Here is a 26,247-nt window from a genome sequence, read left to right on the forward strand (position 1 = left end):
CAGCGGCCGCAGGCCACAAGCAGCCCCCCAGAACCAGGCCCCAGGCCTTGGGGTGTCTTCTGGAACTGGAGTGTGCATCGCATCCCGGCAGGACTTCCTAACCCAGGTGCCTCCCCGCCCACCCCCGACATAGTTTGATTCAGAAGGTCAAGGGTGGGGCCCAGGAACTGGGAGTTCTAACAAGCTGCAGGCCCCCAGATTGCACTTTGGGAGCCGCAAATCCAAACGGTTCTTAGACCTGAACAGGCGCAATCACCTCTCTCCTCCAAGCCAGTCCGTGATGTGTGACCTTGAGCTGTGCCAGCTGGAAGCCCTTTGATACCCAGTCGCATAAGGAACGCCTCCCCTGCCCCCTGTGCCCTCAGCACACCTGGCTGGTCTCCAACGCAAGTGCTCAAGGGAGGGGCCCTTGTCCAGCCTGACGGTTTTCAAAAGCTGCGCCTCCATAGCAAAATGGATTGTGCCCCCAGGTGGCCATGTGGGGTCACTGACTTAAAGAGCCGACTCCTGTTTGGTCGCACTCTGGTTCCTTCAGGCACCAAGCCTTCTTGCACCGGCAGTGACACTTCAGCCCCTTCCATCACAGCAGGAGCTGGAGAAGGGGTCAGGGGCAGGAAGGGGGCTCCGGTGGCATTTTAACCACTCTCTCTTCATTTAGGGCGGAACTGCTCTCTCCCAGCCCCCTCGTTTGAAGAGCAAACAGTTCGTGTACACGTCTGGAGACATATGAGTAAGTAATGGGTGAGTGACCGCTGTCCCGGACAGCTGACTAGGACCACCCTCTTGCTAGAATAAGCAAATTCAGATTCCAGAGGAGTTAGTTTGGGGGTTGGGGGGTTTGCTTGTTTGTTTGTTTTTGACGAGGCCTGACTAACTTCCCTCCCTGGCTGTTCCCTGCCCAGGGAGCACCCTGAGGCCTCCTGCATTGCCTTCGGCAGGGAAGGGCGCTCTGAGGACACAAGCGACGGTCACTGCCCCATTATCAGCGTTCCTCAGCTTCCTCAGCCTCCGATGGACGGGGCTGGTGGGTCCGGCAGGGCGTGTCGACTTTGAAAACCAAAGATAGGAAGTACTTTAAATGTTCAGGTGTTTGCATCCGAGACATGGAGAAGTTCAAGCTACGGAAATTGTCTCCCTGCACACGTGTGCAAGCTGCCTGAGCAACGGAGCAGGAGGAGCGTGTCCGGCAGTGCCGCCGGGAGATGGTGGGCCAGGGCCAGTGCGGGTGGGGGCACTCTGGGGTCAAGGCTACAGTTCATGCTCATTTTTATTTTACCCACAAACGCGCTTACAATCTGAAACTGTGTTGGAGTAAATGTGACGTTCAACCCAACGAGGTTTGTTTTGTCCTCCACATGCACAAGCGCTCATTCTACAGACTCCCCCAGATGAGCTCTTCGGATCTGGGCTTTGCGAGCAGCTCAGCCTGGTACCCTGTGTGGCCATTTCTGAAGCATTTAGGGATCACTGCTCTTACATTTATTCCAAAAACACTTAGGCTGACGCAGGTAAATCAATAGGACGTCTCAAGCATGTCGACGATACACAAAATCAATAGGAATTATGAGTGTTCAAGCGATCTGGGTGAACTAGTCAAGGGTTTTAATTGATTTCTTCAAAATGAAAAAGGAATCAGCGCACCACAGAGCAATGAGAATCCAAAACCCATGGACCGTGAATGAGGCGAGGGAGCCTGCGCTGTTCATGCTCTGCTCTTCTGTGTGTTGTTAGTGTCTTGCCGTCTTAAAGACCTCTCTGGCTGGCGACAGTGGACAGCGATTGCTTAGAGGCAGCAATGGGCCCCACGGGAGCACACCTGTGGAATTCACGACCTCCTGTCTGGTCCGTCCACCCCAGAGGCACGAGTTCCCTGCCTTAGTGGTCCCAAGGCCAGGTGCCAGGCCGCCAGGGACCGGCCCTGCCGCTTAGAGGCCACTGAAACGAGGCAACCCAGCCAACCCTAAGCCATCCACGCAGGCCCACCGTGTTTCCCACAGAAACCCCGGAGAGAGCGTGAGCTCCCCCTCGCTCCCGTCTTCTGCCAACGCACCACCCAGGTGCTTCCCCACGGGCCCCGTGTGGCTCGGCCTCCCGTTTCTTGGGCCTGTGAGTGGAACACACTTGGTTTTCCTGAGCCTCTCCAGTGTCTTCTCATGGCCACACCTGAATGGCCACCACATAAAAGGACACAGGACAGAGGCGGCTTAGTAAGAGCCACGTGGGAAACACTGATTGCAGGCCAGGCCCTGGGTGGGTCTCCAGGGACAAGAGGTGAGTGAGCCCTCCCTGCTCCCAAGCCAGTCCCACGGGTGGGACACACCCTGGGGGGCCGCCCTTTCCCCTCCCTCTTCCCCCTGCCCCCCTCCCAAGTCCAGGAGGTCAGTATTTAACCAAAGGCATTGGAAAAGGCTGGCTCTTTTATTCCAAGTTTTGAATAGTTCACAGTCTTTTTTTTTCTTTAAGAATAAAATGTTTGGTATCACACACTAGAAAATCAGCAGCCATTATAATCATTTACCAAAAAACCATTTAAAATTCACACACCTGATTTCCAGAAGTCTTTCAGGGATCTCTTTTATTACAATAGCTTCCAGCATTGCATCCAGCACAACAGTGTCACAAGGATGCTCATCATTCCACCAGTGGGTACACATACAGATCGGGGTGGTAAATAAAAGATTAGAGAAGTGATCCACACCTAGAATTGAACAGGGCGTTCTCTTTGCAGGCGTAATCATTTCTCCACTGTACCAGGAGTGTGTGTATATATGTTCTCCATCACAGATGATGCGCATGTGTCGCTCTGCAGCTTTGCAACCGGGGTCCGCATGCAGCATTCTAGCACGTGACCGTGGGGCTACTAGCTTACAGGGGTATAAACACAAACTCGCGCGCCCATGCGCGCATGCGTCAGTGTAGCCCAGGGACAAATCTCATTTTCCAAAGCAACAAGGCAGGTGTGAATGCTACAGCCTGTGGGTGGGCGGGGCATCATACTCTGAACTTGACCCAGATCCGAGAGAGCGCGCCTTTCTGCAAGGTGCGCTCCAAACCAGAGCACAGCGGTGCGCAAGGTCGAAGCAGCGCTCTCACACCTGCCTGGGGAGTGGACGAGAGCGGCCCATGGACACGGGGCAAGAGGCATGAGGGGTGCGCCACCCCCCGCCCCTGCACAGCTCCACTCCTCCAACGAGGGGCAACAGTGTAAGCCTCCGCGCCCTGAGCTGGTGATGCTGTCACAGCGGTTAGAACCCCAACACACCGGCGTGGCAGAAGGAATGGGTGTAAGCTCAAGGTCACTGATGAGCAAGCCCAGAGGAGTTAAGGCAGGGCGATTTTTAACTATTTTCAGGGCCTCCCAAAAGGACTCTGCGCATGCGTGTTTGCGTTTCTATGCAACGAGGATCAACCAGGAGGCCGCCGGCCGCCCTTCTCTGCGGGGCCCCTCTGCCCCCGAGCCCCCGACCGCAGCCACGCCGCGGCGCTGCATTCTTTCACAGAAAGAGTAAAATTCCCCTCAACTGTTCCATGTTCTTGCCTCCCAAGGCTCTAACCATTCAATTTAAATAGGAAAGCACTTCAATCATTGGAAGAAAATGCTCTTTAGAAAAATAATACTTTGAAAAATAAAGCAAAATCTTTTACCAAAATAATTCTTTGACTTTTCAAATTGTTCTCTTTACAAGCCAGTTTAATAAACAAGACAATCATCTTCTAGTGGCTTAAAGAATGTCACTCAGACCATTACTTATCCACTTGCCCTTAATTTGAGTGGAAAAAGCTCAGGAAAATAAAAAGCATTACTCATAAATCCCAAAAGAAGGTCAGTGTTGTGAGATTTATAGACTAAGGTTCTTTGGATAGTCTAACGTATATCTTTTTAATGTATCAATGACAGTTATAATAGAAAGAATATGGCTAAATGCTTATAACAATAACCCAGAGTAAAGTAATAAATAATATCTACAAAGAATATAATTTAACTTTTTCAAACTATTTTCTTAAAACCAAGCAGCTTCTTGTGAGAGCTTCCAATGGAAACGGACCTCGCTGCCCTTCGGCATCAGCTCTGTCCGAGCGCACAGCCTCGGCACCGCCTCGCTGGAGAAGCGCTGCGGGCCGAGCGCCGAGCTGACCGGAAAGACGCCCCAGGAACATTTCCCGTGGTCGGCGCTCAAGGCGCGGCAGAGCCACCGAGAGCCAGGCAAAGCCGGCCTTGAGCCACGCGAAGGGGGCGGGGTAAGCGGGTCACACGGGGCATGTTTAACCAAAGGGATTTACAGAACACTTATCGCTTAAAAATTAGACCAGTCAGCAAATTCTGCAGGAGAACACCCACAGGGCCACGGCCCAGGACAGCAAGGTCTGGAGTGCCTCCCGGGACCCCAGAACCGGGTCGCGCGACCCCACACATCCCTCCTGCCGGGTGCAGAAGAGGGGTAGGAACCGCCACAAGGGGGTGTGACCCGCACTCCAGTCACGCTCAAATGGCGTTCCTCCATCACTCTGCCACCAGCAGGCGCCCCGCCACCCCCGTCCCCCCTCCCACCCCCAGCTCGGGTTCACAGGCACACGCTGCACATTAACCGCGGACGCACTGAAGGCCGGAAGAGCGGGGCCAGCCCTGGCTTTCAGCCACATCCGAGGAACGCCTTCCGCTGAGAATGCACCCGAGCCGCGGCCTATAAAGTGCACCCTTCGTATTTGACTTAGAAATGCCAGCCCCCGGGGCAGCGGGACTGGGGAGGGTGCATCTCAACTCTGCTCTCAAGCAAATGACTGCACGCCAGGCTGCTGAGCTCCGCTCCGCGGCTCCCGAAACCTATCCTTTAATGAGGAGCGGCTGGTCTTTGGACGGCGTAGGAGGTCGCTGGGAACAGTTCATGCCGAGGCAGAATGAACGTCCTGGTTTTCAAACGGCGGCGGTGGCTCTCTCCAAAAGGTGAAGTTACTGAAAGTGTCTGAGCAGGGGAAGTCCGAAGAATGGCTTCTTTTCAGCAGCGGGAAAACGTGGTCGACCACCTCACAGAGTCTCACATACCTGGAGGGAAATGGACGACATCATTTGCCGCTGAGCCGCACCTGCCACGCTCCCCCCGAGGAGTGTAGAAATGAGGAGAAACCCACAACCCCGAGGAACGGACCTTGGGGGCTAAGAACAGGGCAGGGGATCTAGAATAATTCCTCAGCAATTAACAGGAAATCGAGGGCACACCAAGCAGGAGTGGAGAAGGCCCCACAGTGAGGCGAGGGGACCCGACGGGGCACAAGGAACCAGGGAGGAGGGCAGAGCAGGGCAGAGCAGGACAAGAGGACGTCAGCCCGGCAGAGGGCGGCCACCCGCCATGGACCTCACGCGTGGGCACCACGGGAACAGAGCCCAGATCCCTGGAGCATCGTGGGATGCGTCTCCATGCAGTGAAAGACACTGGGCCCTGCGGCTCAGGGGACACAGGTTTGACTTCGGCTCTGCCGTTGACTGGCTGTGGCATCTTGGGAAAACGGCTCTGTCTGCTGGGCCGCAACCTCCCCCGTGAAGGGCAGGCCATGCGCACTGCCCCGCTGTCCACAGGAGAACTGAACGAAGCAGTGTGTGCAGCCGTGAGACCGTGCATACTGGACGTTCCCTCCGCGCAGCCAGCGATCAGTTATTATTAGGAAGGAATTAGCCCTGGCTAACGAGCAGCCTGAGGAAGAAAAGCCGTCATGGGCAGGAGGGTCGCGAGGCCTGGGGCCTGCTCCCGCCCACGGCTGTGGAACCCGGGCCTCTGTCTTGCCCTCCCTGGCCCTCGGGCCCTGCATCGCTCACGCGTGGACCTGGACCAGACCCGTGTCTATCAACACGTCCTGCGTGTCCCTCACTCCATTTTCTGTGTATTCCCAACAAGTTGTTCATATTAGTCTCTGTGGCCTACACTACAAAAAGAAAGTTGCTGCATTGAATATGCATTTTCAGACCTCCGGGCGCCTCCAGCCAAGAACTGTGACAAGCGCAGGCCTCTCTGAACGTCCCCAGAGTCCTCCCTCACGGTCACAGTCATGGGTCCCTCTCCAGTTCCAATTTGCCAAGAACCAAAAGGGGCTTTCCAAAAATCCAGCCTCTAGGAATTAGCGTGTTCTAAAAGCATAAAATAGTTTATTAAATAAGAATGAGTGTGTGTATTTAATAAAGGACCTCCAAAGGGCTTCTGAGAAACGCCGTGCCTGAATAAAATGGGGAGGAAAAAAAATCTCTCTTAACGAGCAAGAATTACGCCTTTCCTGGGGATGAAAACAAATGTTTGCAATACCTCTGGGCTTTAAGACCTGTTTGTCTGAGTTCTGTGGCTACGGGAGGCGGCCGTACCCACATGAGAGTGTGGGGCCACAGGCCCGGGCCGCCATCATGTGCTCTGCGTGAGTGCGGGGGGCCGCCCCGCCCACGTGCCTGTCCCGGGGCGACCCTGCCTCCGGCTCGGGGCTCCTTCCAGCACGGGGCGCACAGGGAGGGCGCACTGAAGCTCCCCACCCAGCGGGGACCCCTAGCCCTCACAGACCTTTCCGATGACTTGAATTCTCAGAGACAGTGTCCCAGGTCTGAGGGGCGGGTACCCACTGCCTTTGAAATGCCGGTACCCAGTTCAGTACCAGAGGTGGAAAGTGTGCTTTCTGGGGAAAAGGAGGCCCTCTCTCATGGGACAGCCACACCCCCCAGGCTGGGTGCAAGGCAGCGCCCCTCAGCGATCTGTGCCATGTTCGCTCACACACGGAGGCCCACGCTAGGCCAAGGCCCCAGCAAAGTGTGCATTCAGCCCGAATCACGGCAAGCGGGGTGACCTCAGGGGCCTCCTGGGCAAACCTTCATAGACGCTGGGCTCCCCCTACCTGCCCATAAGACCTGCCCCTAAGACCTGTCCCTCGGCTGCTGCCCGGCGGAAACCTATGTCATTTCTGGGCAGTGTCCCATCAGTTGGGAGTTCTTTTTGACTGTAAATAAAAATCCACTTGATCTTCTCCAGACTCAGGAAGCCCTGTCTTGTGGGAAGGCAACAGTCTGGGGAGTGAGGGGCAGGGGGGCTGTGGCGTGCTCAGGGGTGGCCTGGCGTCATCGGGGTGGCCGCGTAGAGCTCGGGAGGGGGAAGGGCCGAGAGGATCGATGCAATCGGTCCCTGCAGCCCGTCCGGAACCGCAGCGGTGGAGCTGGGTCAGACTCCCGCTGCGGTGAGGAGCTCTTGAGAGTGAAACTGTGCTCCGGGGAAGCCTAGACCACGGCCCTCCCCAGCCAGCAAGAGGCGTCGGGAGGCGGCCCGGAGGCGCCCATTCCAACTCCTCCACCCGAGGAGGCCTCAGCAGGCCCCCTGGGTCACTCGGGCCGGCGGCCGTTCCCAGGTCTACGCATTCTGGGCCAGAGAGAGGCAGCCACACCTGTCCGCCTGATGTCTCCCAGGAGACAAAGCTCCCCACCTGCGAAGAGGAAACGCTCTCCATTCTAAGAAGTTAGGAACCCAAAGCAAGACACATCAAAGTCAAGAGCGATGCTACAGCCGACCAGGATGCCTCGCTGCAGTAGCCCCATTCAGCCCTCGGCCCAGCTCAGCCCTCGGCTGTGGAGACTGGGCTGGGACCACAGCTCCGCGAGGGATTCTTAGGACGGGTCGCACAGCGGCGTTTCTGGTGGGAGCGCTGCCGCAGGCCAAGATGCAAAGGGAGACATCGTTCCTCTGCTTCAAATACCACGTCGTGTGATATTTCACTGTGGTTGCCTTCTCAAGTCACATTCTAGGCTTTTAAACCTAACTTGGCGACTCGCAACCACTAGTTTTCAAATTCATTCAATTCCACTCTGGAGCAGAATGTAACCACGAGTTTAAATTTTCAACCCAGAGGGAGATCTTATTTAATCCAGATTGTCCAAGCATGAAGTTTTAGACAAAATACGAGGAGTTGAGATATATTTTCCTTGTAAGAATTGAGGATTAAAATATAGGCAACAAAGGCCCCAAAGGAATACCAAAACAGAGAGAGACCACTCCGAAATTAAGATGACGGTGACGCGGGGACACAGCCCCGTGGTGGCCGGCAGCGCAGGGGTACTCACGAGGAGATGTTGGTCTTGGCGTGCTCCTGCACGAGCTCCCCTTTGGGGTTCACGGTGAAGATCCTGTTCAAGGACACTCCCACTTGCTTGTATGAATACACGTCCTATGTTTGGTAGAGGGTTAGAAAAAAGGAGTTCGTTGCAAATACAGATACGATACTTCAGATCGGAGGCGCTATCATGACCTGCTCATGAAGCAGAACTACACTTCCAACTAGGGAAGAGGGAGAGTATCTCTGGATGTGAAACTGTCAAATCAGTGCTCCCCTCTGGATCCCAGTTTGCGCATCTATCCAGGAAGTGAGTTCAAGAGGGGGCCCCGGCACACCCCCTGCAATCCTCACATTGCTCACGGCGGCTCCCTGACCACTTCCTTGGGCATGAGTTTCAAAAGTACGAGAATTTTCTTACTCTATTCTCCAGATCGTTAACGTTCTGGCAAACTGGGGCGGAGAACACAAAATCCCGGAGCACTTCTTTGACCATATGAAGCAATCGATACAGTAGCCCCCTTATCCACAGAGGATGTGTTCCAAGGCCCCCAGTGGGTGCCTGAATCCGGGGATAGTGCCAAACCCCAGAGAGACTATGTTTTTTCCCATACATACAGACCTTTGATTAAGTTTAACTGTCAGTTAGGCACAGTGAGAGATTCACAACAATAACCAATAGTAAAGTAGAACAATTATAACAATAGATTGTAATAAAAGTTGTGTGAATGCAGCATTACTAAGTAGAATAAGGGCGCCTTGCACACAAGCACTGCGATACGCGAGTCGATCTGATGACCCAGACGGCTACTAAGTGACCGACCCAACCGGCGGGGAGCGAGCCGGGGTGTCCAGCCCACAACCCGCAGGCCTCGTGCAGCCCAGGATGGCTGTGAATGGGGCCCAACACAAAATCGCGTATTTACTTAAAACATTATGGGATTTTTTGGTGACTACTTGTCGCAATGTAGTTAGTGTGTGGCCTCAGGCAACTCTTGTTCCAGTGTGGCCCCGGGATGCCCAGAGGTCGGACACCCCTGGTCCAGCGTGAATACACTGGGCAAAGGAGGCTCCTGGGTAGGACCGAGTGCAATGCGTGAGACTTTATCATGCTACTCAGAGGGTTAGCAAGTTAAAAATGATGAATTGTGTGTTTCTGGACCTTTCCATTTAATATTTTCAGACTGCGGTTTTCATGAGCAACCGAAACCGCAGAAAGCAAAACCGCGGTAAGCGGGGGACTACTGTACCCTTAAAACTTGGAACGTAGAACTCACCGCTGTGCTAGGACCGGCCCTGTGGTTCCCGTCTGACAGAGCACATCTAATCCTAGTCGGCGTTCTTGTTTTACTAATTTAGCAAGTCATTCGGAATTTAACGTTTCTAGTCCCACATTTCGTGCCTCAAACTGAAACTCGTCGGCCAAACTTCAAAGAAAACTAGAGGCCACAAAATAGTTAGTAGTCTCCTTGCCTTTAGATGGAGGTAAATGCCTTTTACCAGCTCTTTCTGTTCAGAGGCGAGTCTGGCCCCATTTACAGCCTTTCAGGTAACTGATGTCAGAAAAGACAGGGATGCCCAGAGCCTCTGTACCCCATCTGCTACTTACAGCAGGTCGGTTTCCAAAAGCAGCATAAAAGGGTTCTGTATTTGGGAAAAACAGGTTTTTGATGTCTGTCAAACACTGGACTTTAAACTTCTCTGGCTTCTTTTCAATCACTTCTCTGTGAAAACAAATAAATAATGGAGCAGCATGAGAAGACACTCCTGTTCGCATCGAGCTATTCTGACCCGTCACAACGATGCCGTGACCCGAACAACCCCCTTGTCTTCGGAGGCTGACCTGACTATGTGGCAGTCAGTTCCACTGTCCCAGAAAAGCACTGGACAGAAAGGGAAACCCTACTTTCAAGCCTCCAACAAAGAAAAGGCGAAGGACACGCAGTCTCCCAGCCGGCCGAGGACCAAGAGCGCCAGAGCACAGAAGAAAAGAACACGCCTCCCAACGCATTTTATGAGGCCCGCACAGCCTCAAAAACAACATCTAAGGAAGCAAAGTGGGAGCCTATGTCACTCGTCAAGGGCAGTGTGAACTTCTAAAGAATGTTAAAACATCACTGAAATAGAGTAGGGAAGACCTAAATAAATGAAAAAAGGCACTACGTAACTGAATTGAAAGACTCACATCATATAAGGGGAGAGTAATTCTCCCTGAATTGGTCTCTCCTAGAGTCACTGTAATTTCAATCAAACTCTCAATAGGTTTTTGTCTGTATGTTTTCATGGGACTTGATCTAGTGGCCACACAGAAGCGCAAAGGCCGGACGCAGAACACACGTTTACAGACACCTGGCAGACAACCCCAGCGACAGCTGAGGGCAGGAGGGAAGGGCAGTCATTTCAGGAAATGGTGCAAAGACGAGGGACTGTCCCTCTCCAGAGAAAAAAGGAAACAAAGATATGGACCCCACTGGACATTACGTGCAAAAACCAATCCCTCGGTGATTAGGAACTGAAATGTGAAGGGCGACACCTTTAGATAAGATACAAACTAACTTTATGCCCAAGGTCAGGAAAGACTTTTTTAACACACACAAAAAGCACAGATTACAGTGGAAAGGAAATGTCTGACCCCAGGGAGCCAAGGATGTACAGTCACCGAGAGCCACGCCCTGGGGGAGGACCCGGCAGCACTTAGGACAGGAGCCTGGCACACAGACGCCGAGACACGCGCTCACTGGCTGCAGGGGCACTTCGCTGTCTCGCACTTCACGCGAAACACTTTGCTGGAATGCACTGTGACAGCTGTCAGAGCAGCGCGTGCTTAATGGAGAGACTGTATCAAAATTGGGGAATTTTTGTGTAGCCGTTTTAATATTAAAGGTAGAAGAAAATAAACCACATTTTCAGCACATTATGCTTAATTATTTCAAGAAAGGTAAAAATGCAACCTAAGCGCAAAAAAGGACTTTGTGTAGTGTATGGAGGAGGTACCGTGACTGATCGAACATGTCAAAAGTGGTCTGCGAAGTTTAGTGCTGGAGACTTCTCGCTGGACAATGCTCCACGGTCGGGGAGACCCGTTGAAGTTGATAGCAATCAAATCAAGACATTAATTGAGAGCAATCAAACGAGAGCCGGCATACTCAAAATATCTAAACCAATAAAGTTATTGATGAAAATGAAAAATGTACCTTCTGTTTTATGGGGGGGAAAAAAATCACATGAGTTTTCTGGCCAGCGCACTGTTTCCTAGACTTGTTGTAGCGTTTTAGAGCTCAGGGGACGCGGGGGACCATCCAACCCCATCCTGTCACTTGGTGGTTGAGGACACAGACCCAGCACCGTTCGTGAGTCGCCAAAGAGCATCAGAGGGCAGCCCCGGTCCCCCCTCCAGACCCCCACACCCCACACCGAGAGCTTATTTCTGCCAACTTGCCGCGCACACTACACTCTGACTTAAGCCCAGGCAGCAGTCACAACGGTGCCCGATTCAAGTGCCTCGCCAGGGAAGGTCACGGCGCCCACAGCAGACCTTCCTGCCGGTTCCAGAACATCTGCAGGCCACCCCGCGGCGCGGCTCTGGCCGGGGGCCACAGGCAGTGCCACCCGGAGCACCTCCAGCCCCCGGGGGGGCGCGTGAGCCGTGAGCGTCAGGCTTCTCTTCTCAATGATCCCCCACGAGGAAGCAGTAACGCTTCTTGGACGAGGATATTTAAATAAGAGAACACTGAAAAGGATCACCTTCGGTTATTTTCAGCAGTAGGGGGTCAAGAGCAAAAAATGTCAGCTTTGGACTTTGTCTAGCAAAGCCTTAGTGCTTAACATAGGCTACTAAGCACCTTGTCGCAAACTGTCCACATGGCCCGGGGACATTTCATTAAAATATCTGGACCATGGGATCATCTCATCAAAACGTCCGGATTTCTACTGAGACCCACATCATGACTGCTCTCAGGACCTGCAACACACGAGAGCACCCACTGCCTGCATTTTCTCCCCAGACTGGGCCAGTTTCAATGTAACATGTTTTCCTACAGGGGAAAAAAAAAATGCTACTTGCACAACACAAAACAGTGCTGGGAAAGGTCACTACAGAGCGGAAGAGAAATCAGCGAAGCAGCCCAGAGTAATCGGTGAGGCGCTGGGGGCCCCTCTGGCTTTTCCGCTGCTGGTGTGGTCAGAGGGACACACAGCAAACATGGCCCCCAACTGAGACAACATCATGACGAAGCTTTTCGTTCGAGACACAACTGTAGGACACGCACATCCAGCCGCCGCAGGACCAGCGTCCCACCAGGGCCACGGCTGGCTGTGCTATGAGGGCGTCTGGAAGCCGCCCGGCCCCGGGCTGCGCAGAGGCCAGTGCTCCCCGCCCCCGCCCGGCGGCCAGCGTCCGGCCGGGCTGCCGTGAACACAGCCCAGAGGGCGGCGGGAGGAGCGCAGTCAGAAACCCGCTGGTGGCCTGTGGGCGCGCCATCAAAATAAGCAGTGGGACCAGAGCCCCCCACGAGGACAAGTGTGATGGGAGTCCAAGGCCAGGTGAGCGATGGCATCTGGCCCGAGGGCCACTGAACCCGACCTAGGTCCCCGTTAGATGGACTGCAAGTTGATTCTCTACGACGCAGCTGGGCAACAGGGGAAAGGGAAGGGGCAAGGCAAGGGGCAAGGCAGGAGGAGGGGCGGCCACCGCAAAAGGGGGCAGCAGGCGCCAAGGCCCACGGGGGAGTGGAGAGAGCGCAGCACAACCACTGAGCCCTAGAAACTGGAGAAAGCCAGGCTGGGGACAAGGCCGGCGGCCGTGAAGGGTCCCGGGACGCGGGGGGCGAGCCGGCGAGGGAGCGGGCGGGGCTGCCTGCACCTCAGGGTGATGTTTCCGGTGCCCACTACAGAGGCGGGAGCTGGGCTGCAAAGAGCGTGAAGGGGCCGTTCTTGCAGAGCCTCCGGGAAGGGGGCCAGGGCCCACCCGGCAGGTGCGGGCAGGCGGGTAGGCGGGCAGGCGGGGCCCTACCTGTGCAGGGCGGAGAAGAGGCTGCTGGGGCTGAGCAGCAGGGGCCCCTGCGGCAGCACCGTGCCCCGCTCGTTGACCCAGTGCAGGTAGCCCCTCGTCATGTCCGCCATCCCGATGGCACGCGCAGAGCAGTAGAGAAACTTGTATCCGTTCCTGGAAGAGACAAAACGTGCACCCTCAACGGCTTCGCACAATGGAGCTCTTCTGCAGGCACCGCCCCGACCCGCATCTGCTCCGTGAACGGTGGCTGGCGGCAAGCCCCCTCCAGGTCCCCTTCCACAAAATCTGATGGCGGGCGCCACCCCCGGGCCGCGCCTCTTCCCAGTCAAGTCGCAGTGGCGCCCAGGGCCCCAGCCTCTGAAGGCACAAGAGCTCTGGGCTCCTCGGGCCCCAGTTCTTCTCACCACCCTCCCTCCCTGGGGACCTCGCCCCCACCCGTGGCTCTAAATGCCACGTCCGAACTGCAGCAGCGGCAAACATCAGTGACGCTGTGATATGGCAGATACATATTTGGCCTTCTACCTGGGTTCCTGGCACAGGGCTCCCAACACCCTCAGAACTCCCCGAGCGGCAGCAGCAAGAGGGGCACCTCGCGCTGCTCCTGAGCAGGCCCTGGCACTCACAGCCACACCCGCACCCGCACGTCTGCTGATGAGGCCACTTGTGGGGGCGGGGCGGGGGAGGGGGTTGCCAGAAGAACAAACCACGCGTTTAGAGCTCAGTCACCGGCGCCTGAGGATCTGGTGGGGCGTCCCTAAGTAACGAGCCTCCGTGAAACCCTGACCAATGAGCGGGTTCAGAGAGCTCGCGGTGCCTGAGTGATCCACATGCCGAGAAGGCGGCACACCCCAACTCCACTGTGGTGGGGGGCCCTTCCAGGCCTCACTCTCCGTACTTCATCTTCATCTGGCTGTTCATCTGTGTCCTTGATAGTAAACCAGTAAATGGGTTTCCCTAAGTTCTGTGAGCCATCATAGCAAATAACCAAAGCTGAGGAGGGGGTGGTAGGAACCATAGGCTTGTAGCCAAGTTGGACAGAAGCGTGGGTAACGTGGGGACCGGCTACTCGCCCAGCATTTCAAGGAAGGGACCTGCCCCGGCACGCCTGCCACAGCCTCAACTGTCTCCCTGCCCCTCATCAAGTCTCCACACGGAAAGAAAACTGAAACCTTAACACTGAACCCGATCGGGCCCACGGCCTCCCACACCCTGCCCTCCCTCTCAGGCAGAGCCCAGCTTCTGCCGCGACCTCCAGGCCCGGGAGCCGCAGCCCTGCCTCCTCTCCAGTCCTGCCTGCTCCTGGCTCGGCACACAGGGTTCTTGCGGCTCCTCCCACCCACCGCGCTCACTCCTGCGCTGGACACCTGCACACGCTGCCCCCGCCGCCTGGGACACTGTCCCCCGACGTCCCCGGTGGTCTGCTAGGACGTCACTACCTCAGAGGGCCCTCCCCTGCCCCTTCTGTGTAATAAAGCACACCCACCCCGCCCTCACCCCAGGCACTGGCCTTTGCTCTGTTTGTCTGACCCATGTCACCTGTCATTGATACCGTATTGTAGCCCTTTGTTGGCTGTATGTCTCATCAATCCACACACTCACTGAGGGTGGGGACTCTGTCTCACTCCTGGTTGCAACCCCTGTGCCCAAACAGTGCTCGGCCCATAGCAGACACTCAGGAAGTGCCTGCTGGGTGAGCAAGTTCGAACTCCCCACTCCCTGCGACTCCCCTGAACGCCACACGCTGGCGCGGGACCTGCCGCCAGCCCGGGCTAATAACACGTCCTTCAAAAGGAGAAACAGGAACGTTTTAAGACAAAAGAGAATCTAGAAACAGCAGCTCGTCTGGAATACAGGGATGCATCTGAACATCAAGCAATCTTTCTAATTAGGCATCTTTGTCCTTCAGCTGTCTAATTAATGCAGTCTTTAAAAAAAAAAGTCGCTATTTCTGTACTCAGCTCTTCACATCCAAGTCCTAAGCTGCCGCCTGCAGGGCTCTGAGTTGCTAATTCCATTCAAAACCTGCTTTCCAACCGCACATCCCAGTTCCACGGCGCCACTGCGGTTCGGTTGCGCCACAGCGGTTCGTTCGGTCGCGCCACTGCGGTTCGGTCGCACCACAGCGGTTCGTTCGGTCGCACCACTGCGGCTCGGTCGCGCCACTGCATTGCTGTCACCACCCGGGTGTTCCGCTCCAGAGGCTGTCGCTACCCTCAGCAGGAAAAGCGGCTCGAGGGGGAACACGCTTGTTGGTGGTGGCAGGGGTCTTGGTCCCACGAGGGCTGTCGGGGACACCAGGTGCTCCCGCCGGTGCTCAGGAGGCCGCGGTCCCCGAAGATGACTCTCCATGGGGCCCCGCAAGGAAAGTAAGACCCCTCACTCAGAAGGTCGGCCAGCAGGACACCTCGTTCCACCAACGCACGCCCGCCAGGCACCCTTGCGCCCGGCCCCAGGCTGGACACATGTCAGAGCGCGGCGGGAAGCGGGCGCCCGCCTGAGCGGACACCAGCGAGCAGAGCACATCCCGCCGGGGGGGCCCTGATGCCCCCGACAGCTCAGCCACGGGAGCGGGCTCCGGCCGCACGCTGAAAAGGAAGAGCCTCTGCCGTGTCCTGGCTGGGGACAGGCCATTTCTCCTGCTGTCCCCGTCTCCGTGTCCCTCTCAAAACGCCTTGCCCAGGGAGACACTAAAATAGCTGGGCAAGATCACCTTTGGGAATATTTCCCAAGAGCAGCTTCTAGACCGACGTTCTCAACGACCGACACTGCGAGGACCGCAGCTGCGTTTGCTGGGAGGTGGGGCAGGGAGTCCCCTACAACGCTGCATTCCACGGTTCTCAGCAGCGCTGCTGGTCTCCACGCGCCAGGTGCCAGCAGCACGGCCCAGTCGTGACAACCACACATGTGTCCCCACACTGCCATGTGTCCCACGGGTGAGCTCGTCCTCAGCTGAGAGCCACCGCAGGGATGCAGTGACACCAGGGACCCCCGGAACCCCAGGCAGGGGCTCGCCTGCTGCCTCGGGACAGAAAGCTCCGCGCCCCACCAGACCTGTCCTGGGGTCAGCCTCACGGCCCCTGCGATCAGCGCCCGGGGCTTGGCACGGTCACGCTCACGGTCCCGCCCTCGGCGCCGCCACCGCCTTCCGGACCCAGGGGCACGCACTCACAGGCTCAGGCGCGGCCCCTCCCCTGCGCCCCCCGCAGCTGCGATAAGGAGCCCTTTTCGGACACGCCGCCCGTCCGAGAAGGCTCGGCTCAGGCGCGCCTCACTGGAAGCCCTTTGATGCCTCGTCCCGCCGCCCAAAACGAACATGAGTTCTGCCTCTCTCATCACACCCCGGCCACGGCCCCAGCGGGGCCTGCCGCCCGCCCCGGTGAGGGCGCAGCTCCCGCAGGGGCGGCGCTCAGCACCAGGGACAGCACCGGTGCACAGCGCTTGCGCAGTGGTTCTGACCCGCCGCCCCGCTGGGAAGCCCCACCCAGCTGTCCCCACGTGCACTTGTGACTTCAACCGTGCAAGCTGGCAGCAGGTCACTTTGGACAACAGCGCCCTAAGGGACTGTCCAACCCCATTTCAGAGACGGGAAACCAAGCTGGGAATGGGGAACGAGGTCCCATTGTCCGTGGTGGGCTGACGGCCGTCGCCCCTAGAAGCCAGGGGCCCGACTCCCTCCTGTTCACCTCGTGACCGCCCTCACCGGCGGAGTGACGCCTGCAATGACCTGGGAGGGCCTGAGGAAGGCAGGACGGCCGTCCTCGGGAGCCCGCTCAGGGCCGTTTCCTGTTTCCAGGGGGTTCCCACCTCGGGCCCAGACGGGCTCATCTATCTATGCAGAAAAAACAAACAGTGAGCCTTCATTCCTGCTAACCAGAGACACTGGTTTCCAGCTACATCAACGTAAAAATATATATCAAGTAAGGTAGAAAATCAGAGCAACTATTGTCCAAACTTAGCCCCCCCGAAGACCCACTGGCTCAACAACGATCTAGATATTTTGGGAAACAGCGTTTTTAGGCCGCCTCTCCTCACAGAACACACGTGAGTGTGAAGGCGGTTCCGATGTCTCCCGTCTGTGTCCGCTGCAGTGCTCTTCAACCGAGCGCCAAGCGCGCCTGACACCCTCTCTGGGAGCCGCGTACTAATCAGCCTGACAGATCGTTTCTCTCACAGGCGGACCCCACGCAGACAAGTAATTATATTCTGCACAAAAACAAATCAAACTGCCCCCATTGTCTGTTGTTTCCAGGCAAGTGGCTATCTGCAAGACTGCTTTCCCCGCGAGATGCGGCCTGCAGTGCTTGACATTTAAGGAGGACCCAGAATTCAAGGACGGTGGTGTCCAGAGAGAGCAGCCAGTGAACCCTGGTTCTCCACTGGCCCTTCCTCTGCACAAGCCCGACACTGACAGAAATGGCCTGGGCTCAGAGGGACTCCCAACCCTTACCGATTCCCAGGCCCTGGGCTTCTCCCCACTGTGGCCGCCTGAGGCCTTGGAGGGCACGCCCTGCGAGCCACCGCCAGGACAGGTGTCCATTCTGCCCAGCAGTCGGTCACTTGCAGGAGCTTCCCCACATCCAGCCTGGGTCAGGGCTCCGTGAGGGGACCCAGGCCCCCGAGCCAGGCCGAGCCCTGCGGTGTCAACAGAGAGACTGGTAAATCCGGAGGGGGTGGGGGGAGAGCTGCCCAGGCCCCTTCCCAGCCTGGAGAGGCCTCGTGATGCCTGCGGGCCTGAGCTGGACACTCCAAGCCGACAAAAACATGGAGCGGCAGCCATCAGAGGCCGTCCCTGGGGCAAAGGCGGGAAGATGGGGTCATGAGGCGTGGAGCGGGGACACCGTGGGCCTGGATCAGGGCAGGCGGTCTGGGAAGAAGCAGCGGCAGAAGATGAGGACCTAGCAGAGGGCGGGGACCCGAAGCTGCTGGGCTTCCAGCGCCACCCGGCGGAGCTTGCCCGTCCTCCCAGAGTCGCTCAGCGCGGAGCCCCGGCAGGCCTGGCCCGCAGTGGGAAGGCCGCTGCTCCAGGAGCCGCGCACATCGCTGCGCCCCGCGTCTGCGTGCCACGGGGAACACACGTCCAACTCAGCGCTCAAACAGACGCGAGCTCCTTCCTCCCAGCCATCACGGAAATGCGAGAAGCCTTCTGGACTCTTCTCAATCCTCACCAACACTGCTTGCTCACGCTATGCGGACGCTCAGAGAAGAGAGGGTCCTGGGGTGTTTTTGGGTAAGCTACACAACTTTGTTTTTCAGGAAGATCTCTTTTCTGGGAAAATCCAAATCGACACAAATCGACAGCACCTCCCCACCAAAAAAAAAAAAAAAAAAAAAGCAACTATGCTTTTCTTTAATGTTTCAGTAAAGACAGGAATAGATTTATATTCCAAAACTCAGAAGGAATCAAGCTGTGAACTGTGAACTACTCAGTATCCTGACCCAGGACAGTTTCTTTCAACCCAAAATAGATGCAATTGTCAGGGTCATGCAAGTCACTGAAAAGCAGTCAATTAACCCTTCTCAAGAAAGGTCTGCGGTGGCGAGCGAGGCTGCGGGGAGGGCCTGGACTGCTGGTCTGCGAGCGCGCAGGCGGGGGCGCTGCGCAGAGGGCAGCGGGGAAGCACAGGCCAGCTCTTCCCCCAGCCTCGGCCGCCGACCAGCAGCGCTCCTTCGGGGAGCCTGCCTCACAGCGGCCTTCCCGTGCGTGTGCCTCCCTTGCTTACTTACATGCTCAATGCCCGTAACAAACAGCATGTGGAAGCGCTGCTGCCTCTCTGTTGGAAATGGTGAAAGAATGGAAGCTGCCTCCCACGTCCATCAGCAGAGGACTAGACGCAGTACGGCCGCCCTGCGTCGCAGAACTGTGTGCAGCGGTTAGGGAGAGGCGCGCCCGATGTGTGCGGGAAGCAAGGACGTATTATTTAACGGCTCACGGTACGTCCACCTGTAGGGAGTGGACTCGCTTGGCAGCGCTAGAGCCGGGGGGGAGGGGGAAGACGACGCAACCGTTGTACTTTTCAATTTCTCTAATTTTTCTTATTTCTCTTTTTTTTAAAAGAAGCAGGTATTAGGTATTTTTTATAGAAGAGATCTAAAAAAGTAAGGAAGGTCAAACCAATGATCTGGGCATCGAAGCAATGAGAAGAAATTAGAAATCAGCGGCACACAGGGCGGGCCCACACTGTGTACTCACTGGCTCACTTTGTGGTACAGCTTGGCGATGCCCTGGTGGGTCCAGTCCTTCCCCAGGGTGGGCAAAATGTGGCCGAGGGTATCCGATCTAAATAAGGGCAGAAAAGAGAAAAATAGCATGAAGAGGGCCTCGCAAAAGGGAAAAAACTTGTGTTCCAGTTCATGGCACCGTAAGTGCCTCCTAAAAACCGCCAAAGGACGCACGACTTACTTTCTGGACACATAAAAACTAAAGTGTGTGATCACTTTAGACTCGGGAGGAGCGGGGATGTGTTAACACACAAAGGGCGCCTTCCGTCTGGTCGCGTGTCAAGTCCTCGAGTGGCTCAATCACGTAAAAAGCCACTCGGAAAGGTGCCCTTCCGAGGCATCCTCATGAACAAGACGAGGAGCCACCCCCGACCCCCCGGCGGAAACAACCAGCAAGCCCTGCAGGGGGCCGCTGGGTTTAAGCCCACGGACCCCACAGGCAGCCCCTGGCCGGGCGCCGGACGGCGCGGCCCCTGACCCCACAGGAAGAGCCCTGGAGCGCCAGCTCTGGCCGCGGCCCCGGGGAAGGTCGGCTCTCCCAGGGGCCCAGCCCGCCGGGCCCACCTCGTGATGGTTCCGTCGATATCAGAAATGATGACTTTATCGTCCCAGTTCCACAAATAGATGGTGCCTTCGCAGCGACACGTGCCCTGATACTGTGTGGTGACACTGAAAACGACGTCGTTGGGGCCGTTCTTCAGCTTCAGGCTTTTCTGGAAAACACAACGCGCTCTCTTGAGGGGAAGGCCCGCCTGAGGGGGTTTGGCTTCCGTGCCGGAGAAGCGGGGTTAGGATTTTTTTACATCACTGCTCCAAGTCACGGAGCAGTTCCTTCTTCCCTGTCTTGCTCTAGAAGGGGGCTGCTTCCAGGATCTGGGCGACCTGCGCCCCGGCTCTCCTCGCAGACCCACTCACGATGCGGCTCACCTACCTCGCACACAGGCCTCGCACTCCCAGGGAGGACGCCAACCTGGCCCCGGATTTCAGGATGAGAATCCTGAGAGGGTTAAGTCCTGGGCCATTAGGGCTCGGCAAAATGAATCACAATTCCAGAACAGGTGGCACCTACGACTCCAGGCCTCCCCCAGGTCACGGGCTGGAGCCGCTCACCGCCACACAGCTGCGCGGGGGCTGCAGGGCCGGGCTCGCAGCGCGGCGTCGGCGCCTGTCCACTACCGCTTCCCATGAAACACCATCCTGACAACGCCCAGGATGCTCGCTCACTGACCACTCGTGGAAACAGGGTCCAGGGAAGGGGGGGCCAGAGGGAAGCGGCCGTGTGCCCGTGCAGAAGGGGGCACTGTGACCTGCCACCTGGAATGCTCGCTTCATTTCCCCCCATTGAGGAGATGCAGCTGCATTAACAAGCATCTCTCAAAGCGGAAGCCCCCGAGTTTGGTCTGTGGGTCACTCACACCTCAGATAAATCGGCTGCACCGGGCTGCCTCCCTCTAACCCTAGGACACAGGAGCCCCAGGGCTGCGCCAGAGAGGACGCAGGGGAAGTGGCGACGGGGAGCCTGCCCAGGCAGGCGCTGACGTTGGGACGGAAACTCGGGGCTCTGAGGGGCAGCGGGTGCTCTGGGGTACCGAGGCGTCAGGGAGCCCGTGGGGGCCGGCGCATGGAGGGACACCGGACATCACACGCGCCACGTCCGGTGGCCCGGCCTTGGCCCATGCCCAGGACAGGACAGGCAAGACCCCGACGCTCACCAGCTGCTCCGAAGTGAGCCGGAGGGTCTTCTTGTAGCCGACGTTGGCCAGCAGAGAGAGGTGGCTGGTGCTGGACGGCCTGGCGGCCGCATGCTCCTCATCACTGGAGGATGATTCATGCTTGATTCTAGAACACACACAGGGATGTGATCACCAATTAGGAAATGCATCTGGGTAGCCATTAAAAATGCATTAGGCCAGGATCAATGACGGAGTCGATCGGGTCTCTCCTGAGCGCCGCACCGCGGGTGGCCATTTACCATATGCCGTGCACTTATCCATGAGCCTCGCTAAGCCCTCATCCACACGCTCCTGCATGGCACCGCTGGGGCCGCCTCTCGGCCACTTCCTGACCCACTAGCCGCCATCGCGCCGTCAGCAACCAGGAGGCTCCTCTCCCCGGTCAGGAGGGCCGGGTGCCCCCCGCGCCTACAAGGACGCGCACGTTCTCGCCTCTCTCTCGTCGGAGGCTCAGGACACGCGCAAGGAGTCCCAATTCCCACACGTCTAACCGGTTAGTTCCCGGTATCCACCTCTCCAGCCCCACAGTGCCAAACAATGAGGGCACTCTGCGGCTTTGCGAGGGGTGCCAGCGAGGACGAGGAAGGCTCGCCAGTCCTGCCCCAGAGCCCCCAGCGGGCTGCCCGGGTCGGCCTGCCCAGACTCTCCAAGCCTTTCCTGGTTGGCGGGGGCTGGGAGGAGCAGGTGGGAAGCGGCTTCCTTCTCTTTAAATAGCTCACACAAAGCACTTCAGCCGTTAGTCGTTCCCTAGATTAAAATCCTGCTGTGGGTTTAATCCCCAACCCAGCAGGACTAGCTCTGCTTCCCCGGACCGTCATCTTTAAACAGGTTTTAGTGCTGCAGGAAGTGCTTAGTACACGCTAGGCTAAGTGGAAAAGGCACTCCGGGTGCCCCAGCAGGCACGCCCCGCCTGGGCGCCTTCCCGCAAAGCTTCCTCCCCCACACAGGCGCGGCTCCCCCACTCGCAGCTGCACCTCACGAAGCTCCTACCCTCCGTGCCAGCGTCCCTGCCCCCCTGCCTCCTGTTTCCCCGACCGGAAAACGATCGGGTGTCTCCCGTACCACCTGTTACTTTGTCACTCGGTGTGTTCCTTCAGGGAGCAGTACCTACAATCCAGTCCTGCCCGACCTCGGGGAGACACGAGGGAGGACGCGGCGACACAGCGCTACTGCCCCACCGCTCAGGTCAGTGGACCCTCCCTAAGCACCTGCACCCGGGGCCCCAGGAGAGGCAGCCTGCGGGCGGCGGGCTGACCGACGGGAGCTCCCCGGCCGACACCCACCCGCACCATGCGGGGCCTTGTCCACACAGCAAAGAGCCTGGCCCCTGCTCTCTTGGGGCTTTCTGTCTAAACAGTCAACAGCAGGGGTCGCCGTGGAGCAGCTGGCATTGGGGCCCAGGAGCTGCACAGAACCACCGGCCTGGAGCCGCAGACCTGGCCTTCCCTGAGACACGGCCCCGGGCCGCGGGCAGAATCCTGGTGGTCCATGGCGGGGCTAAGCCACATGCCAGTGAATCCACACTGTGCCACTGCGGCCAATCTACGTGGACGTGACAGAGCTGTTGGGACCTGAGAAAGCCAGGTTTGGACCCTGCAGGAACTCCAGGCTGTGTTACATTGCACAAATCCTTCTTTTCTCTCAGCCCGGACTTCTTTATCTTAAAATGCATAAGAACAAACTGCATCCCACTCACCACAGAAAATTCAGGATGCAGGCAGACAACAGCCTGTAAAGAGCCAGACTGGGAGGCACAAGTCCCAGCCAAGGCCTCCAACTCAGGATTCCTCAACGGGCCTCGGTGTCTCATCTGCAAAATGATGTGTTCCAACGAGAGTCCTTTCCTGCAGAGCTGGTGAGCAACGCTGGTCCTTCTGGACCAACAGCCCAGGGGTTTCCAGACAGACGGGAGGACACAGTCCCAATGGGCCCGGCCAGCGCCCGGCTGGGAACAGCTCACTGAGTCGGGAAAGGTTTCCATCCCATCCAAACAGTCGGGAGTGAAGTGAGATCCAAAGGTGCACTGGCGCCCTGGGGACACCAGGGTGACTGACATGTGCCTCCACCGGTCGGGGCGGAAGCAAAGCGGAATCGCTGTTACTTCCATCTGCCGCTTTCAAAAAAAGACCTAAACACGTGCAGCACGCCACGTGCGAGGGACCACAGAACCGGGGAAAACACAGACCAGAGGAATAAAACGGAGCTGCACAGGGGCCTGGTGCAGCTGCAGCTGAGGGCGAGCTCCCCGTCGGCGGTGGACCTGCCACCCCGCGTGGAACAACGCGGCTCCCCCCAGCCCCCACCCACGCCCCCAACAGCCCAGTGAACGCTGCTCACTTCACAGCCCCTGCAAGAAGCCACCAAACCAAACCAAAGGGCTCATCCCGCCTGCAAGTCGGTGGCTGTGAACAACGTCTGAGTTAGCACTTATCACAGCAAACGTTTCTCAAACGGTATTTTAATGATTTGTATGCTGACAAGCTGTTTGCTCAATTACGAGACTTCGGGGACTGTTCTGTCGATCAAGTCTGTCAATTAGGAAAACACTCCTACACCTTTTTTTTTTTTTTAGTCAACTGCAGGAGTCTAATTAGGAGACTAAAAGTCTAGGATGCCAGTAAAAAATAAGAGATTTACATTTCCAAGAAAGAACTTTATAACTTCTCAAGATCTCAATTCCTTTTCACAAGGAGTCGTTCTTCGTGCTTCAGGTTTAAGAAAGCGGTGTGGCGTGACTCCTTCAGAACAGGGAGTCGTCAGACTATTTAACTGGGAAAAACATTTTTACCCACATTGACCAGGATGGTACCAGGTAGTGAGAAAATCCAAACGTTTCAGGTAAACCGCACCGGCTGCGCTCCACGCCGGGGGGCGCTGCAGTGTCCCGCAGCTGCGGCCGGCCCTCCAGCCGCCCTGGGACCAGGGAGAACAGATCCGGGGAGCCGGGTCCTCGGCATGCGGGCCCTGCCCCAGGGCTGGCAGGCCCCATCCCTTTCCACCCCCTGGGCCTCAGCCCGTCTTCCCCAGGCTTAAGACTGGCAGATCGCGGCTGAATGCAGTGGACGTCTGTGTTGGGCCACATCCTGGAGGGTATTTCAAAACATCCAAAACTGCGCGGTCAGGATGAGCACATGCCCCCAGGTTACGCAGCCGCCGCAGGCGCAGCCCCTGTGGCCCGTCGGGTCTGCGATCCAGGCCTCCTTCCTCGCGAGGCTGCCATGGGGATGAATGAGCCGATGCCTGCGGTGTGGGTGTCACCCCGGTCCCCACTTCACAGGCAAGGGAGGCGACACCAGGGGGCTGACGAGGTCGCCCGAGATCGCACCCGGGAGGCAGACGGAGTCCCCGCTTGTGCCGTCGCTCATATTTGGAAGTCACTGCCAGGGCAGAGGGGGTTCTTAAAGGGAACCCCTGGAGGGCAGGACGTTCCTAGAGCAGCTAAGGCGCTGGCACAAACCGCCTGGAACAGGCCAGCCGCTGCGTCTCCGCCCGCGTGTCCTCTCATGGTGCCGCCGCCGCCTCCCGGGCGGCCTCCCTCTGGCTGCTCCTGGCGCGACCACTGGGTTGTTCCGCTGCTGAGACGGGGTGGGAGCCCGCCCGGAGCCAGGGTTCCGACAGGTCCGCGTGCCGCCCGTGTGCGGCTGGCAGCCGCGGGCTCCCTCGGGCAGGAGGGCGCACCCCTGACGGAAGGTCGCGGGCTGCTCCGCCTCGTGCGTTCCGGTCCCTTCAAGGGACTGCACGGGCTTAGCCTGGGTCCGTCCCGAACACGCCTGCCGTCTCCCTTCCAACGCTCTCAGAGCCACACCCAGAACTCCTGTTGGGATGGAGCCAAATAACCACGCCTGGCAGCCCCTTCCAGAGGGGGAGCCCAAGGGGGGCTTTGGGGGGCGACCACGTGCTCTGCCAACCCTGCTTCCCCTTCCGTGCAGATCAGGATCGGGTCCAGTGGAACACGCAGGACCAGGTGCCACCGGGGAGCGCAGCAAGGGTGGCCCCCAGGATCACCCTGCCGAGGACCAGCTGGGCCACGTAGAGTCACCTCCAAAAACAGTTTTATCAGGTCGTGCACGCGCTTCTCCACAGAGAACAAGAGAGGAATCAGACAGTTTCCCACTTGCCACCTACCTGGGCTTCTATTCCCCACAGTGAATTCTAGACAGACAACAGGTTAAGAGAGAGCTTTGGCCACGAAGGGGACTGGGGACGTGAACTCCAAGGCCCCCCGCTCCGAACCAATAACACACTGGGAAGATCGGTTTAGTAACAGCCCAGCGACATCCGTGAAGCGCCTGCTACGTATCAGACGCTGGCTTGGCCTCCCAGGGGCAAAAATGGTTCAGATACGCATCTTGCCTTCGATTAATTTGTTAGCATTTCCTGTCTCCCAAGTGAGAAATGCAATCCCACGTTTCTTAAGCACAGGAACACAGCAAAGGCCAGGTGAGGTGCGAGGGGCATGCTATTCACGCTCCGTGTGAATGCGCAGCATCAGTGTCCTCATCGTGGGGGGCGGCATTGCCCCCAGAGCAGAGTTACCCCAACGCCCATACACACAGATCAACCTGAAGACAAAACACCACCGATGCTGATCAGTAGTATCCGTCTCCTGTCTCCTACGCCAAGTTCATCTGCATCCCTAGCAACAATTATTAAAGTAGCAACATACGTCCTGGGAAGTATGTACACTACAGAGGAAGGCAAGTTTCCTCAGAAAGGAAACTTACTTCCGTGTCACTTTTAATGCCATTGTTAATGATCACCATCACCACCATCATTACTACTGGTATCTCATGCACATGGAGGGCTGTCACGTGCCAAGACCATGAAAAATGTTCTGGTGACGCTGTACCGTTTTTAAGCCCCTCTTTCACTGGGAAATTAGATCTCCAAGGGAGCGACTGTCTCCATCTGATTAGGAGGAAACCAAATTAAGTAAATCGCTCCAGGTCCCTGAATAGATGACAGAGGCAGGGCTGGCTGCCCGGCCCGCGCGTGTCCAAGGCCCGCGGTGCCCGGTGAGCACCACGCCATCGGTCTCTGCCAGGCCTGCGCCTTGACCTGGGACACAGGAAGGGGCTGCCACACCCCGAGGCGACCTGCACTGTACCTGGTGGCCATGCCGAGCTGCGACGGCTGCTCCCCGGTGCTGTGGCTCTTGCCAGCCAAGCACTGCTCTGGCTTACTTTCCTGGAGAGGCAGAGAAAGAGTCAGGGGCAC

General features: G+C 57.4%; 1 protein-coding gene across 5 annotated transcripts in view; it reads right to left on the bottom strand.

The window, feature by feature from the left end:
• Positions 1 to 2,413: 2,413 nt before the first annotated feature.
• The window catches only part of LPIN1 (lipin 1), a 101,278-nt gene continuing 77,444 nt past the window's right edge, over positions 2,414 to 26,247 (bottom strand). For all 5 annotated transcript variants that reach the window (XM_054569569.1, XM_054569559.1, XM_054569590.1 and 2 more), the window contains 8 exons: positions 26,138 to 26,217; positions 21,010 to 21,136; positions 19,862 to 20,010; positions 19,269 to 19,355; positions 13,079 to 13,231; positions 9,677 to 9,791; positions 8,078 to 8,181; positions 2,414 to 5,041 (listed from right to left, as the gene is read on the bottom strand). In XM_054569569.1, coding sequence (XP_054425544.1) covers positions 4,882 to 5,041; positions 8,078 to 8,181; positions 9,677 to 9,791; positions 13,079 to 13,231; positions 19,269 to 19,355; positions 19,862 to 20,010; positions 21,010 to 21,136; positions 26,138 to 26,217 — 975 coding nt within the window. In that variant the 3' untranslated portion in view covers positions 2,414 to 4,881. The remainder of the gene's footprint in view (positions 5,042 to 8,077; positions 8,182 to 9,676; positions 9,792 to 13,078; positions 13,232 to 19,268; positions 19,356 to 19,861; positions 20,011 to 21,009; positions 21,137 to 26,137; positions 26,218 to 26,247) is intronic.

Source organism: Pteronotus mesoamericanus, unplaced genomic scaffold, assembly GCF_021234165.1.
Source record: "Pteronotus mesoamericanus isolate MK-2021 breed Mesoamerican mustached bat unplaced genomic scaffold, CSHL_Meso_final contig_101, whole genome shotgun sequence".
Lineage (NCBI taxonomy): Eukaryota > Metazoa > Chordata > Mammalia > Chiroptera > Mormoopidae > Pteronotus > Pteronotus mesoamericanus.